Source organism: Seriola dumerili, unplaced genomic scaffold, assembly GCF_002260705.1.
Source record: "Seriola dumerili isolate Sdu_G_001 unplaced genomic scaffold, Sdu_1.0 BDQW01000138.1, whole genome shotgun sequence".
NCBI lineage: Eukaryota > Metazoa > Chordata > Actinopteri > Carangiformes > Carangidae > Seriola > Seriola dumerili.
In genome coordinates this window covers 13,319,938-13,337,334 of record NW_019174393.1, presented here as the reverse complement: position 1 = coordinate 13,337,334, position 17,397 = coordinate 13,319,938, and the positions used below count along the sequence as shown (strand labels likewise).

The 17,397-nt window shown below is 42.0% G+C and overlaps 1 protein-coding gene across 2 annotated transcripts in view; it reads left to right on the top strand.

Moving 5' to 3' along the window:
• Window positions 1-17,397, top strand: part of LOC111224635 (copine-8) — an 80,340-nt gene that overhangs the window by 5,704 nt on the left and 57,239 nt on the right. For both annotated transcript variants that reach the window (XM_022749191.1, XM_022749190.1), the window contains exon 2: window positions 16,985-17,025. In XM_022749191.1, the coding sequence (XP_022604912.1) occupies window positions 16,985-17,025 (41 nt within the window). The remainder of the gene's footprint in view (window positions 1-16,984; window positions 17,026-17,397) is intronic.

Here is a 17,397-nt window from a genome sequence, read left to right as displayed (position 1 = left end):
AGACGACGTAATCATATACTCGTCACGGTGTTCAAGAGGTGGATTGTGTTCTGTGCCTTGGTGGAAAACCTGGCCTTTGTCTACTTTTGAATGGGCTCATTTGGCAGCAGGGTTGCCAGTATGTGTTGGCCGGCACATAGCGACACTTTGAAGCTGGAAAACGGACTCCCATTGAAACAAATCATAGCATGAGTAACATCTCGTGCCTTTTCTCGTTCCTTTTGTTTCTACATTTTTCTCAGCACTGCTGTTGCCCATCAGCTGGTGTTACATTAATGCTGAACGCAGCATGACCTCACACACACACACACACACACACACACACACACACACACACACACACACACACACACACACACACACACACACACACACACACACAGATGAACCTGTTACATCAGTTTGCATATGATCTCATTTGCATATGATCTCCCACTACCAGCTGCATTAGTTCCTCCAAATCCATATGTATGATGGATAATTTATTAATATCATTATGCATATCCTTTATTATCCATTTGGATGAAAAATCTCCTCTAATCATTGAATGTATGTATGTATGAGGACAGAAAAGCAACAGTGTAAAATTGTGATATACAGTACAGTGGACTGTCACTTCTCTGGCCTGACTTACTGAAGTCTAAAAGTCAGAGTCTTTTAATAACTTTGTTTGGGAGCGAGTTGTGTATTGGTGTGCTTGTACTTCTGTTTTGTTTGACGTAAAAGCACATTGTCCATTTAAGCATTTGCTCAGAAGTCTCTGGTTTGTATCTGAGTTGGCGCTCTTTTTATTTATTATTTATCATTTATTTAACTTATTTTACATCGATGTTGACTGGGATAACCCTGGCAACCGATATCCTTCTGATATTAAACAAAAACAAAACAAACAAACAAAAAACTGTTGTTTATATGTGCAAGCCAAGAGTATGACGGGAGGTGCTGCAGATTGGTGTGTGTATATAAAATGAAATTGAAATCATTGAAATCAATGTATCATTATAACAGTGATATTGAATGTTTCCAGATACCACAGAAAAAGGCCTGAACCTCGACATAAATCATATCTTGAGAAGTAGAATACACTGGGGAGTTGATTGAAGTCGTGTTTGGTAATGTTTCTGTTGAGGCCGTGGGTGTGTGACAATCAAACCGAACCCCATTCAAAGCTTTTTCAAATCCACTTTGGACAATGTTTGTTTGGTGTAGAGAGGATGTAGCGCAGATGAGGTGGACTGTTAAACCCTTGCCAAGAAAAGATTTACAACTGCTTCACTCTGCACTCCTGTAGATGGTCCACTCTCCACAAATTAAGAAAAACACATTAACCGCTGTGAATTTGTAGTCTCCACTGTGGATTTGAAGCAGCAGTGTACATGCTTTCACTGATCATGAAAAGGAGCGAGACATAAATAATAGTCTTAACAAGACTGAAAATATGGTGACTTCCAATATGAAAACAATGATTTTGGTTGAATCTCAGCATGGGAAGCAGATAGCAGGAAGACGCTTCAGGTTATTGGGCCAGAGCCAAGAAAAGGATGTAAAGTAGGCTGGATAAATGTAGGTTGTGCAAGGCTGGATCTTAGAAAAACAGACACAGACTTTGGACTATTGAGCCAAGATTAAAGGAAAAGCTTGACATTTTGAATTTTATTTGGGCTCTATCTGCCATTTCTGTAATTGTGAAAGCACATTCAGTCATCTTGAAAAATAATCCCTAAGAAAGGATTATAAAAATTCAGACCTAAAAGTTACGTTTCCCCACGTGTTTTACTGACATTGATTCCTCAGAATTGCTATCATTCATCATTGATTGCGTGAGTCACTGCTGGCAGCCAAGTATTTAGTATCAAGGCATTTCTTTAAGAGACAGAGTAAAGCTAATGCTGTTTTTACCCTGAGGATGTGACTCTTAGACTCTTAAAGGGTCACATGCTCTGGATTGCATTCACTGCCCCCTGTGGACTTCACACCATTGATTGTAGTGATTCACATTTTAAATCTCGCTATTGATATTTCTCTCTATCGCTAAAACAACTACAGAAAATCTTTCATCGCACATCCTCATATTTTGCTCCATTTGAACCACCCCTGCAGCCCCACCCTTTAACATCACAACTCATGACCAAGCCGCTATCTATTTTCAGGTCGCTCACTCCCACTCCGTCTGTGGGAAGTGATTGCGTTGACCTTTTTGGCCCCAAAGAGCTCACATAATGGTTCTCTTATTGAAGACGTCACTGACAGCCATCACTTTGAAGGGAAGACAGGGTTGCCTGCTGGGCGCCGGTTCAATGCCAGCCAAAAGCACAAAAGGGTGTGTGTGCGAGTGTGCACGATGACACGACGGCCGATAACTTTTTCTCCCTGTTTACATGTGGTTTCCGAGCAGCGGGGAGCGCAAATGATTTTGGATGACAACGCAGTGGTGCTGGCAATCATTGAGACAAAGCTATATTGAAAAAAAAAAAAACCCTTTCTGAGCTGCCATGAATTGATGCCATTGTCTTGTCTGTCTTGCACTACCTCTGTTTCTGAGTGTGTCGTTGGAGTGTGTTTATCTGCATCTAGAGGCCAGAGTCCTGCTCTGTAATCAGGTTTTGGCTTTTTCTAGTCAGGTCAGTAAAGATTTATGCACTCGGAGGAAATTACTATCGACCTCCTTCCTTCTGTTGTGAGCTCGCTGTGGGTGGGTTTTCTACATAAGTCACCAGACGGTATGTGCACTGTGTCACGACTTATGTGCGTCTTTGTATGTTTAATTGCGCTGTACACTTACACACACACACACACACACACACACACACACACACACACACACACACACACACACACACACACAAACCACACACTAATACAATGCCTCTGATCCATACATCAAGCTGTAGAGCTGCGGTGAGAAAAATGGATTGATAAAGATCTGATGGAGAGGGGGAGCGAGTCATTGGCAAAGGTCAAGGGCTACACACACACACACACACACACACACACACACGCACACACACAAATACCACTCTACTGCTACATGCAGAAGTAATAAATAGAGGGGTAATAGGTGTACCCATTGGCCTTACTCTCAAGGTTAGACAGCTGTGGTGTTATTTTAAAATGCAGGTGATATAACATGGACTCAAGGACACACACACACACACACACACACACATATACAAAATACCTTTCACATCAGCAACTCAAAGGCAGGTTAACCTGAGTCAGAAGCCCCTTTTAAACAACCTGCTCAAGGTGGGAATGTTGCGTCTTTATTCCACCTTCCATTAACGGTATAAAGACAGAATAGGGGTGGGTGGGGGTGGGTTGTTGTTCCGACTCTATTCCGGCAGCGAAGGTAGTCAGAGTCGGATCAACATCTGTGTAAAAGGGAGAACCGGCAGGGCGGGACAGATGCGGAGCCTTTTGTGTTACAGGTTACGCCTCTGAGCGCTGGAATGCCGGCATTTTATGTAAAATCACACACAGCGGTGGCAATGTGCCGACTCTGTGTTTTTAAAAGGGGCTGTAGATAGATGGTTGCAATAGTGACTCTACTGTATTTGTTCCCTAATTGCTGATAGTGAGACTTTCATAACTGCTTTGTGTTTTCTTGTCATCTAGATTTTTTATTTATTTAGCAGTGTAAGAGATAATTTGATCCGAGCTGTTCTTAGAATATTCCTGGAGAAAAAATAAGCAGTGAGACCTGTTGACCTCAGGGTCAAACAGGCGTTAAAAGATCTGCTCAATGGACCATCAGAGAATGTGCCGAAGCCGTAATAGCAAATGAATTCATCAATAACTACCAAGATGTACAACAGGGCGCCCTGGGGAGCAGTTCAACTGAAGGATTGTATATGGGCTGACGCACAGACACATACATAATACACACGGTATGTGCACAAATGCGTTTAAAAGCATTTAAACCCTCGTGCATGCACTCACACTTGCAGATATTTGTGCTGCCATGCCTCCCATCAGTCAAACAGCTGATGACATTTTCAGCACAAGACACACACACACACACACACACACATAAAATACAGTCACATTTGATGCTCTGACATTTTACTTTCATACTGATGTAGATTGCACCCCATGGGACATAAAGCCATAATAAAAGGAATCAAAACATCTCCTATAAATTCTGCCTGCCCAATTAGATTTTTTTGACATTTTGGATGTGATATCTGGATGGAGAATTGGCTGTATCTGATTAAGATTTTTCCTCTGCCGTTTCACAAAAGAGAGGTGCGACGCTACACGCCGAGCTCTCAGATTGACATTGCAACACATATTTAGACTATTTGATAAGTAAGATTACTTGACATACAGTAAATCACCCTCACAGCCCTGTTTACAGCCATGAATGCTGCCCCCCTCCCTGTCTGTCTCCCTCCCTCTCTCTCTCTCTCTCTCTCTCCCATGTAGAAGCCCCTGGCCTCGCCCTGCACATCCAAGCATGTCTCTCTATTTCTCTCACGTGCACAAACACACACTGGGCATCCTGCTGATAACATGGTAGGAAGACCACAGCACACATGTAACACCGAAGAAGAAGGGTATGGAGGTTAATACTGTACGAGGGGAGTCAGGGAGAGAAAGAGAAATACCTCCATCTTCCTCCCTCTCTCGCTTTCTCTCTCTCTCTCTCCCTCTCTCTCTCTCTCTCTCTCTCTCCTTATCCTCTTGCCCTGTTGTCGCCGACGATAGCTCAGAGTAGCCAACAGTTACACAAACATGCACGCGCGCTTACACACTCACTCTGTCTGTCAGTCTGTAACACAGTTATTCACAGAGACAGACATGTGCAGACACAATTGCAAACCACCCGCACACACACACACACACACACACACACACACCGACTGCTCGATAAACATCTGAGCATGTCCCAGTTATTATGCGTTTGTACTGAGATCATATGATTATGACTAAGCAAAAACAAATTATAAAAATGAAAAACAAACACAGACAAACAAGATCTTTTTATCATTACCTGTATGTAAAGCAAGCAGCCGAGACTTGGCTTTTGTCTGCACTGAGCTGTTACAGTCATACGTAAGCTAGTGGCATGTGTTGATGGAGGAAACTAGGCGAGTTAGACTAAACTGCACTGAAAGCGGTGACAGAGGCAATTAAGGTAAAATGCCACTGGCACAGATGCGTGGCTGTGTGTTGTCCATGACTGATGTGTATTTTGTTGCACATGTCTGTGTGTAAATGGATAGTCGTGTGGCATAGTTTAGCATGTGTGTGTGTGTGTGCGCGCTGAGATGTTCTCTTGGCTCTCCCAGCCCTTGTCAAGAAGAATTAGGGCAGCCCTCTAAGAGAAGGAGAGAGAGAATACAAGCTGCTGATGCTCCCCTTCAGTATGTGTATGTGGGGTGGGGGGTGGGGGGGTGGGGGTTGTGCAAGCATGTGCTTTTCCTCATGCTCCGTAACAAATGAACAAATCTGGATAGATCAGTAAAGATGCAGTGGGAAAGAAGTGATGGAGAAAAAATGAGGGAAAGAAAAAAACAAAACACAAACGAGAAGCAGGTACCTGTAGCATTGTACTCAGCGACCTGTTGAGAACATCTGAGCATGCCCAGTTGTCTCCTCTTGCGCCACATGTTTCCAAGAATATTCCTGGTCTGTTGCTAAGCACGGACACAGACACACACACACACACACACACACACACACACACATGCTCAGTGAAGAGTCCTGCAGTGGTAGATGTGATACTGAGAAGTGCATGAAAGGCCAGGAGAATAGGACCTCTATTAAAATGTAAATGCACACCAACACAGCACAGGTCTTTGATTTAAAAAAAACTGTGTAAGATGTGTGATAAAAATGACAACTTTTCTTTTGTGGTGTAAAAAAAAAAAAAAGACATGTACGTGTGAAGATTAAAACATCTCAGCATTTCTCTTTTGTAAACCCATCAGGCATGTTGTGGTCTCTGATCTGGCACTTGTAGTTTGGACATGGTGTGATAGACCTCCATAATAAGCCCTTAAAGCTCCATTAAACAGTATTTTTGGTATTATATTTTTGGTTTGTACTGACAGACTCCTCATCAACAATGCTCCAGTCTGCAGCTTTCTGCAGCTTTTAGCTGCTTTCAGCTCATTGTGGCTTTGTGGATTGTGGTTGGCAGGTCTGTACCTTTTTTAGAGGGGAACAAAATGTTACTCAGAATTGCCTTTTCATTGTTTGGTGAGAAATTAATCATATCCTCAATTTGAAATGAGTCAATTCTGGGAATGTACCAGTAAACTTTAGAAGTTAAGGGCACAAAGCAAAGGCTGTTTTAACACTAGCACCTGATTTGTAAAAAGAAGAGTAGCAGGAGACAAAATGAGCCTTTTAATAATTCAAACAGGAAGTAAAGGGAATGGAACCACAGACTTTGATATGAACAATGTTTGCTCTGTACTTCACCTGTGCTGCTCGGCTTTGATAAGACCACATGTGCACATGTAATATTGATGTGTGTGATGCCATTGGTATTTTGTGTCAGATATGTTGAACCACACAGCAACTTCTTTCCTCAAATCCTCAGCTCTGTGCGGCTGAAGCCGTCTGATATTGTCTGTGCTGAAAAGCCCTGTTTCAAAAGAGGACGAGGGATCCAGGCTCTTACATGTGGCTTTGTTTTGTTTTGTGGAGTTTCCCTTACCTGCTTGTTGAAATCAGCTAGATACAGTACACACATCAGGAAATTCACTGTCTGGCCACATCATTGCCCACAGACCGCTGTCCGTCTGCTGTATCATACAGATTATTTTCCATTCTGGAGGCTTTTAACCTTTCAAGACATTCATTTAGTTTTCTAGTGGCACTGTAGCTCTCGCATTTATAGTAACCACAACAGGTTTGTTTGCATACTCGGTGGTGCTGAGGGCAGTTTGACATGAAAAAGCAACTTCAAAACATACTTTATATTGCAAGTGAAAACCCACTGCTGTCAAAGTAAATCATATAAGGAATTAAGTCTCTCTATTGGGTTTTTCTTCTTCTGTGCTTTGCTGGTGTTTTCAGTCACATATGGACTCAGATTCAGATTAGTCACCACGGCAGAAATAGACTCTTTGTTTTCCACCCAATGTTATCTTTAGCATTTGTGATTTGTCTGTGCGTGTCTTCTTTATCTTGTTTATTGAGGTGATGTATCTGAGGTTTATTAGATCTGGAATATTGGACCAAAGCATATCATGAACCAATATTGCCTGGGCAGTTTGTATTGATTCGTTCATGTGCATGTGACGTGGGGTTAGGGGTTGGTGGTGGACAACAGACGACACACGTAAAGACACAGGATGCTCCATGTGGTTCTGTCTGTATCTACATATGTGTGTCTAACTGTATCTAGTTCAGTGAGATGGTGTAGTCTTCACAGAGCTTATTCAGGTCACGGTCAAACTGAGAGAAAGAAAGAGAGAGACAGACACAGAGAGAGGGGGGAGGAAGAAGTACATCAGAGGACACAACTGGGATTAATGCTGTGGGCTCTCAGTGAGAAAACCCCTTTTCCCATGAGAGGAGGACAGAGCGAGAGATGGGACATGATTTGGAGATAAAGAAAGTAATAAGATAAAATAATGATGTAAAAGGAATGCAGAATAATTCAAAGTACTGGAGAGGTTTGAGGGAGCACAGGTGAAGCAGAAGAAATGTGATGAAAGACACAGCACAGCGTGTGTTGAGCTGGAGAGCTGCAAGTTCCAGGTATGAAAGAGCGGTGTGAGGAGCGAAAACCAGTGACTGAATGGTTGACAAATAACCACAAATACCACCAAAGAGTGACACATATGTTATGTATACATATGTAAATATCATATCAAATCTTTGGATGAAAACCAGCTATTAAAATAAATGTCAGATATGGAATAACACCTCATACATTTCAACTCTGTCAACTCACTGACACACTGAATGTGGTGCAGTTAAGTTTAGAGGGCTTCATCCGTGTGAACAATATCAGCCAAAAATAAGGCTTAATGTATAAAGCTGCGTTAGACTAAGCGGGTACTAACTGTGGGGATGGAATGTGATGAAAATAAACTGTACCAGTACCAGGTAACTCAAAGGAGCTTCTGTTTCTCACTTTCAATGGGATTTTGGGATATTGGTATTTTGGCAAACATCCTATCCTAGATCAGGTAACTTGGTGTGCTGTCACATGACTTTACTAATACAGATTGTCAGGTTTCAAGACTTACTGAGAGCAAAATTCAAGACTGATACAGCTAGCATGGGTTGCGGAAAAATACTAAATTTTGAGTAAAAATCCTGCATACAAAATCATAAAAATTATGAAATTAAATTATATTAAAAGCTAAATATATTTAAATGATCAAAACAAAAGTATGGTCCTTATGATGGATACATTGTTAAATGTTATGCATGCTAGCATTTTTCTGTTGTTGCTGTAGGAGGTGGAGCTAGTTTTAGCTACCTTACAAACAGTTAGGCCCAGTGGTTCCCAGCAAGGGGTTGGTGTCAGTTGCCTCAAGATAAATCTGAGGGGTCGTGAGATGATTGCTGGGGGCAGGGAAGACGCAAAACAGCCACACAAATTTGCATTCATTTTTTTGCAAGTCAAAGTAGCATGAAATGGAAGTACTCTATTCCAGGCACCTTAAAATTAGACTTAAGCACAAATGGAGTAAATGTACTATGTTACTTTCCATCACTAATTCTAAGCTAGTTAACTAGTTAAAACTGACTGAGAATGAATGAAAAAAAAAAAGATTTAGAGCAACAAAATCCTACAGTATAACCTTAATACAGGAAATCAACCAAAACAAGAAATCAAAAACATAATGACAAAGAAAAAGTTACATCATGTGTTCTTTTTACATTATGTGCTGTTTCTGTAAAGAGGGAAAAAGTTATTTTAGTGACTTTGTTGAAAAACTGAAAAAGAAAAAGAAATGACTGCTGACACTGGAGGAGAGATGATGGTGTCTCCACTTGAATGAGATCTTGGCAGCAGCAGCAGCAGCAGCAGGGACTGCCATAACCATACATCTAGCTAAAGTTTTTGACCTAGAAAAGCACTGGCTTGAGCCATAGCCTCCATCCTCTGCACCTCTATGTTCTGTGGCTTTTAACCCACCCCCCCTTCACACCTTCTCTCCCAACTTTTCTCTCTTTCTCTGGGCCCATGGTTTAGCCTGGACTCCAAAGAGTCCATAACGACAGAAATAGAGCAGCTCAACACACACAGCTTCCTCTTGTTGCTCTCGCGCAGTTTGGGATGGCTAATTAGACTGCCTGCCTCTCTTTCACTGACTACCTGCATTGTTTCTTTCTCTTTCTTTCTCTCAACGCTTTCCTTTCCAAGTGTAGTGCTCATTTTCTCTTCCACATGTCTCCTCTCCTCTCCTCTGGTCTCCTCTCCTTTCCTCTCCTCTCTTCTCCTCCAGTGGGCTAAAAACCCAATTTATTTCTGTAGCGTAGGAGAGGGTTGTGAGGGTCTCAGGGGGGTTTTTGCTGTTGTGTCGTCAAGGTAACACACTGTCAGGGACATGGCCTCTCAAGCCAGTCCAAAAGGCGCTGTAGATGTATTCATTAATTCAAAAATAGGAGGGGAGAAATGAAAGGAGGGGAGAGGAAAATGGGGAAAGAAAGAGAGAGAGAGATAAACAGGAAATGAGAGGGAAGGAAATGAGGAGAGAGGAAGGAAAAAGAGGAAAATAGCTCAAGAGGAGGGGGAGAGAAAAGGAGAGGAGTGGAGGGGCAAAGCTAGAGAGGAGAGGAAAACCAAGGGAAGGGGTGGAGAGGTGAGCGCCACAAATACCACAGCACTGATGGCATCCCTGCTTGTCGAGTCGGCTGGAAAAACAACACACACACACACACACACACACACACACACACACAGACACGTATACAGCAACTGCCACTCAAGTCAGTCAAGTGGCCTCAATTGGCTGTCAGTAGTTGCCGTGGTAACCGTCCCCATACTGCTGTCATCGTTTGGCTCTCCTCGTTGAGCAAAATGCACAGAGGTGTGTCTCCAGTCTGCGTGTGTGGGAGAGCGAGAGAGCGACCCCCCCCCGACCCCCACATTGAAGCCCCATCAGACGTTTCACATAATTAGGGAGTTGTCATATCAGTCGAAGACGCTGTCTCACCATCTGTCTGTCTCTTTATGAACCTCCTCTGTCTCGCTTTTGTCCCTGTTTTTTTTTTTTTTTTCTCTTTTTATTAACTCTCTTTTAGGAATGTGTGTGTGTTTGTGTGTGTGTGTGTGTTTCCAGCCCTTCTGGTATCAGATTTCACTTCCTGTAGCTGTGATTGACAGCTGTCAGAGGTGATGCGTCAGAGGCAAGGCCAGGATGGCAGGGGACTGCACTGGTATAGGTTGCCCCCAGAGAGGAGGAAGCCTGGTTTGACAGCAGTCTGAGATCAGCACTGTCACATCTGACTATGACTTTGTGTGTTGGTGGCAGCGGGTTTTGCTGCTGTATATCTGTATTGTATGACTGAGCTGTACTTTAGAGCTGAGAGGTAAAAACAGTGGAGTAAAGTTGATAAAAGAAAAAAAACTTTTATAATGTTTATAATACTTTGGGTGTGTATAGTGATTCCCTTTGCAAGAGGTGCAGGAAACCTGACTGAAATCAGGCAGAAATTTAATTCAGTAGTTTCCCTTCTCATGCAAAAACAGTGAGTTCGTCAAACGGAGTCAATTTGCTCCAAAGTTACAGTCATTTTAGAATAAAAATCCCTTTTGTCGCTATCTCTTGAATTGAAAATGTCTTCAAAAGTGATCTCTTAATGGCCAGTATGAACAGGAGGGGTGATTGTAGCCAGCTAATCCTGTTGGCACTTGATCATTCTTTTAAGACTGACTTGAAAAATTGTGAACCTATTAAATATCAGGTGCAGCATCTATTCTGCCAGAAAAAGTCATTAGAAAAAGATGAGCTCATCTACACTGCTGGAAAACCAAACAAAGCAGCATTGTTAAACTGGGGTGCATTGAATGTGTTTTTTTTTAGAGCTTAATCCAACGCAGTATATTTTATGAGAAAGAAAAATATGCTATAACTACATCTTGTGACCTGTGAAGTGATGGCGTCTCTGTCTCATTCAGCATACAGAATTTCCTGTGCATGGATCTATAGTTTTCTGTCCGTGCAGTAAATTTGTAAATTTGCCAGGGAAGAACTCCACTGACGTAACCGAAATGCACGAGAGACCACTCGTACAATCAATATACCGTACACTGAATGGCTTTTGTTACAGAAAATAAAAAACAAGAAAATGTTTTATTTATTTAAAATATATTATTTAAGTTTAACTAAACTGAAGCCCTGCCTCTGGGTAAAAAGGTAGGTGTTTATGTTTCCAACATCGTAATCCTCTAATGGTCCTTTGTGCTTTGCATCACACCTGGTCTTGCACTAATTACCTTGTGTGTCCCGTGTGTGTGTGTGTGTGTGTGTGTGTGTGTGAGTGAATCCTCATGTAATAATGTAGTAATGACTAGAGAGTACTCATGGGTTGGAACATCAACATGTTGACAGGCGTTGTGGTCGCTGTGCTCCCATCACAAGATGGTCTCTGAGCAATCTGATAATCTTATATCGTAGACAATCTTACTTGGCCATTTGACCTACTTTTCAGATGAATCGTACAGATGTACTTAAGAGGTACTATATTTAGATATTTAATTTTAAAAGTTCAGTTGCTGCTAACCATCCCATTGTCAACTGTTAAACAGCTAGCCCGCTAACTGCAGCTTGCCACGGCAGTCCTTGTTCTGCTCTGCAGCTTCTGTGAGCTTAGTGTGGCTGTTCATGAACCAGTTCTCCACCTGAGCAAAACAAGAACCAGCGTCACAGTCTACCTGTTGCCTGCCGGCAAGGAAACCGAGGCAGGACGAGCAGGGGCTAGATGGTTAGCAGTGATTGAACTTGCAAACGAAAACACTTACATTTAGCACCTCATAAATAGATAACAGCACTGTCCAAATGAATACTTCATATGAACTTAGCAAAAAATGGTTGTGATACAACAGGAGACAGCATTGTGGGCGAAGAGTAGCTGTGAGCAGACAAACATCCGAAAGAAGCGTCAAGGCAGCGGAAAGCGGGAAAAATACAAATCACAACTTCCAGTTCAGATTTTCACAATGAAATCAGAGGGGAAACAGGATGCAGATCGTGGATTGCAATTCTACCCAAAAACAACATCATATGATCATTTTGCCAAATCACCCACCGTTAGTCTCTAGACTAATTCTGCTGTCATTTCAGACCCTGCCACTCCCACCTTCCCGCCTTTTCTGCCAGAAGAATCACCTCCTCCCTACTCACCTGCTAACCTGTTCCCCATCCCCTCATCAGCTCCCTGGTATACAGCATAACACTCTGTTTCCACTTGCTGTCTGCCAGAGTGTCTTTGTCCCATGTGACTAAGCTTTCTAGCTCTGTGTTCTTTACCTGCTTGTTTTGATCCTGATTGTGTTTTAGACTTTGCCTGTGCCTACGTCGTTTGCCCGCTTGAATGTTTTTGCATCCTTGTCTTTTCTCTAAGCAAAGACTCTTAACTTTTACATCTGCCTCCTGAGTCGTGCTCTTGGGTCCCCTTTCTGAGAACTGTGACAAGTGGGCTTCAGTTAGACGTGGCAGCAGATCAGAAGAGAGAAAGACAAAAACAAATCGAGATTAAGCAGCAGGTGAATCAGAGGGAGAAGATGCACTGAGAAGTGGTTTTTGTGTGAATGAGCATGCATGCGCCAGAAAAAGTGAGAGCCAGCTGAAATGCCAAAGGTGGTGTTTTTGTAACGAGGAGAGAGAGAGAGAGAGAGAGTCTGCATCTAAACACACCATAACCTGAAAGCCTGAGGGAAATCTATTGAAGAAATCAATACTTTGAGAGACCAACAAGAAGCTCCCTTTTGGGATTCCATTGTGTGTCTTCATAGTTGATCAGCTGATTGATGTGTCTTCTACTTTTAAGAGATCTGAAGTGCTACCTAATGTTCATATGAGAAAAATGGCGTAAATTATTATCCAAGTTACGCATTAATAGTAGAAGAGGGGAACTCACTGCTAAAAATACTAACACTATTTTAGTCTGGTACCTTTCTTCCTGCAGACCTCTCTGTGACTCGGATGGCAGCTTTTAGCTTTCCACTGCCTGCCTCTGGATGAAAAGAGGGAAAGGAGCGAGAGAAAAAGAGAGAGAGCCGTGACTCATTCACATTATCCTCTCAAGTGGAAATCCTGAAAACGTGTCTTACTCACACACACAAACACACACATACAAAAAGACACACACACACACAACACACATGCAGGGGGAGCCCAGGAGCCCATTTGGAGTGCCACCATGTGTGATGTGCTGTGAGCAGCAGCCAGTCACAGACTATGAAGCCTCAAATTCTCTCTCAAATGGAGAAGGTGTATTTTAACTTGCTCCCCTAACTGTACCCCCAACTTGGAGGGGGAAATTACTCCTAGCCACCAGCCAAATGGTGCCACATTACTGTTTGTTTTCTCTAGTATATAGGTGTGCGTTCATCTTTTGATGTCTAGGTTTATTCATAGATGGTGTTAGACTGTGAGAGTGGTCTGCTGAGGCGTAGTTCAACATTTGTTGTCCATGTTTATGGAAAACATCATCACAAAGCAAACGATCACAAAGCTAACTGTTTAATATTCATTATACCACAGCTACAGAGAATACTTAATACTGTTTGGTCGGAGTTTACGTGTTATTTGCTCTCCTCACTGTTCCAAATGAATATGAATAGCTTAAAGGATGAAGCTGGTGATATTGATATTCTTATTGTCATCATAAACCAGCATGTGTTAATTCATCCTTGCATACTTCCTGACTTCCTCAAACCTATTAGTTTGTAAATGAAAGGGTAAAAACTGGTCTCAAATATAAACCAGACTAGGTCAAAAACGTATATAGCTACACTGCATATGGTTAGTGTGTGAAATTGATTATATAGATAACAACTGTTGTGGAACTGCTTTAAACAACTGACGCCATTGTGTTGTAATTACATTCTGTCGAGCGTCAGCTGGTTTCAGTCCTTTATCTGTTTTGCCTCTCTCCTGCTCTCTGTGCTCACATATACAGTAATTAAATACTGCTGAATTTTACATGTTTTTCTGCTACAGCTGTCAGACAATGGAACAACAGTAAACTGTAAACAGTATTGGCTCCCCAGTTGGACTAGGAAACAAATTCAGCCTTGGATTTGGCCGGAATCGGCCGTACGAATGACACTGGTGGAGCCGGTAAAAACTTTTTTGGATGTTTTGACGGACCAGCGGCCGACCGTGATTTGAGGCGGCCAGTCTGCCTTTGCTCAGGTCCTATCTCTTTCTTTGTCGGAGGCATTTTTAGGCAAACAACGTGGTTTATTCAGTGGAGGAGATCCTGGAATGTTGCTTTTGCTTGATTGCTGTGTACTGCATTGTGGCGCCTCGCATGTGGGCTGTCCTTGTGTATAGGGAGAACAAAGGGAGGGACTAATATGCACTAACATGCATCCAAAGAAAAATCAGAGAATAATTTGTTTGCTGCTATATTATAGTTTAAAATCTAATTTACAGAGTCTTTAATGTTTGACACTGTCACAAAGTCTCTCTTTCACTCACACAGTTTTTGACGTGTGTTATGAAAAATAACACCCTTTGTGGAGGCAAGTTTATTTTTGGTAACCACACTTCTTCACAACCAACGCTCAAAGTCTTTGTCTTACAGTATCCTGATAGGTTTTTTTTCCCTTGAAACCTGCACGACTTTGTGTAGAGCTGACCAAAGAAGATGCTTTTCGGTCGATCAGGCTTAAATCATTCCAACTACCGATATCGATGACTACTGTTGATGACTTGAAGAAGTGTTCTTGAAGAAGAAATTAGCATTTTACGAAAGGAGCCTCTTCAGTCATTGACCAGGCTTTTCTCTAATACATGTAAACAGGAGTATGAATTTGCACACCCTCTGAGCTGGATTATTGTGTCCATTAGTGTTTTTGTTGCTGAGGACAGACAACACAATAGGCAAACAGACACACTTACACCTTTACACATACACCCGACCTGTGCGTGTCTTTGGATTATGGGATGAAGCGCAAACACCAAACTGACCTGGAACATGCAATCCGAGCCAAACGCTACAAATAACAGCTTCAAATATCTCAAGTCAGCAAATCATGCAGCGAAGCGCCATGACATGGAAACATTTGATATCAGTGATTTGATATTAGCGATGTTGCAATTTATGACTGAGAAAATGAGTGAATTGAAAAGTAGAAGTGGATACCAATGGTGTTTTTTAAACCAAAGGTGTTTCTGCTTTGCGAACAAACCCAGGAGAGTGAGACGGAGAGAAAAAATGAAAAAATGTGGTGTTGATGAGTTCACAAGTTCACGCAAGGAAAAGAGAGAGAAGTACACACAGGAACAGAGTGATAGAGACAACTGAAAGTGAGCTGCAAAAAGAAAAAAACAGCTCCAGTCAGAGAGGCTCTTACTGAAAACCAGCTTGCAGCCTGGATACTCTCCAGTAGCTGATGGTTTCAGGGCTTTGTCTGACAGCCTTTCAAAGTCTCTCACAATCCCTGGGATTGAAAGGATAACTGAAAGCATTACCCACATTTTGATGCCTTTGCTGCAACCAGGAAACGTCAGGGCACATTAAATGGATAAAAGAAAGTGGATTGGAGAGTAGATTTTAATTCTTATCGAGGCCTTGAGTGATTTAACCTCGCTGACAAGTTAGTGAACCCTCTTCTCTTCTCTTCTCTTCTCTTCTCTTCTCTTCTCTTCTCTTCTCTCCTCTCCTCTCCTCTCCTCTCCTCTCCTCTCCTCTCCTCTTCTCTTTTCTTCTCTCCTCTCCTCTCCTCTCCTCTTCTCTTCTCTTCTCTTCTCTTCTCTTCTCTCCTCTTCTCTCCTCTTCTCTTCTCTCTCCTCTCCTCTCCAGACCATTAGCTCCCATCACTATCATTCATCTTATTATTCACAAATCAGAATTAACAATAAGGTCTCGTGCCACTTCGTATCAGCCCATTAAATTTTCCCCAGCCCTCCTCCTTGCTCTTTTTGGGGAACATAAATTCTTCAGGATTTTATTAATGTCCATCTCTGGATGAAACTCAATGGTTTGCTGAGACAGAGGACTGCTCAATGTATCACTGGTTGCAGAGAATATGAGGCCAGACCTAGTGTTTTTCAAGCATGAAATGAGAAGCCATAAAAATCTTAATTCCCATAAATAATAAGAGTCTGAATTTAAGTTGAAAACCGCTCTGTGCGATAAGCTGAAGATAGTGTTGTTTATGGTGGCAGTAATTGCAAGATGTTTGCAGGGGTTCTTGTCAGTTCTCTCACTGTTTCTACGTGGCGAGGGAGGACTTGTCTGAATTGAAATGTTTTTGGGTTTTCAGTGTTGAACCTGTTTACGCTGCACAGGTGCTGTTGTGAACAATGAAAAGAAGCACAATCTACATGCTTTTCGAATGCGGATTAATACACATTTGGTGCTAGTAGTGAGTATTTATGGCAGCAGGAGGATGCCCGTGTTTATCACAGCGAGGGAGCCTGTCACCCAGTGCAAAGTTGCGGATCATACCTTTTTTGTTTTTAATAGTTTTTTTTTTTTTTTTTTTTGACAACACTGGAAAGAGTTAATCCGGGTTTAGCTACACAGCAACACCTGTTAGTAGAATTCATGTTGTTTGATCTTTTCATGGGATTTATTGTTGGGAAAAAAAAAAAAAAAAAAGTGACATTGCCAGGCTTCTCTTTCAATAAAAATATATTTTTTTTGTATTTTCACACCACAGGCATACTGTAAACAGAGCGTGATGGTAATGTGCTGACTCATGGCCAAACAGACTACATAAATAGTCTTTGTGTTAAAACGCATTCACCGCCACATTTGGAAGACGGATGATTTTCTTTCTCACCAAGGCAACCGTGTTTCTTAACTCCTTTCACCCTTTGTGTCTCCACAGAAACCTGCTGGACAGGGACACCTTCTCCAAATCAGACCCAAGTAAGATCAGCCATCTCTCTGTTTGTCTGTCACCCACGGCGATCACGTTTGTGTTTGTGTCAGTGTCTGATTGTTAATTGAGATCTTCGCTCCTAATCATTTCTGAGCGTCGCAATGGGGAGGGCAGTAATCAGAGTGGAAAAGGCAAGTGAAGTGTGTGTAGACTACAAAACATATAACATGCGTGAAAGTAATGTCAGTTTCATCAAGTCAGTTTAATGTATGTACATCGCCCAAAATTACAAAAGGAGAGAGTAAAGAAAAGAAGGGAAAAGGTGGAAAATAAGAAGAATTAATAGAGTGTAAAGGAGTGCGAAATCAATTAGAGACTGAAGGAGGGTCTTTTCTGTAGCAGTACGTAGTCGTGAGTCA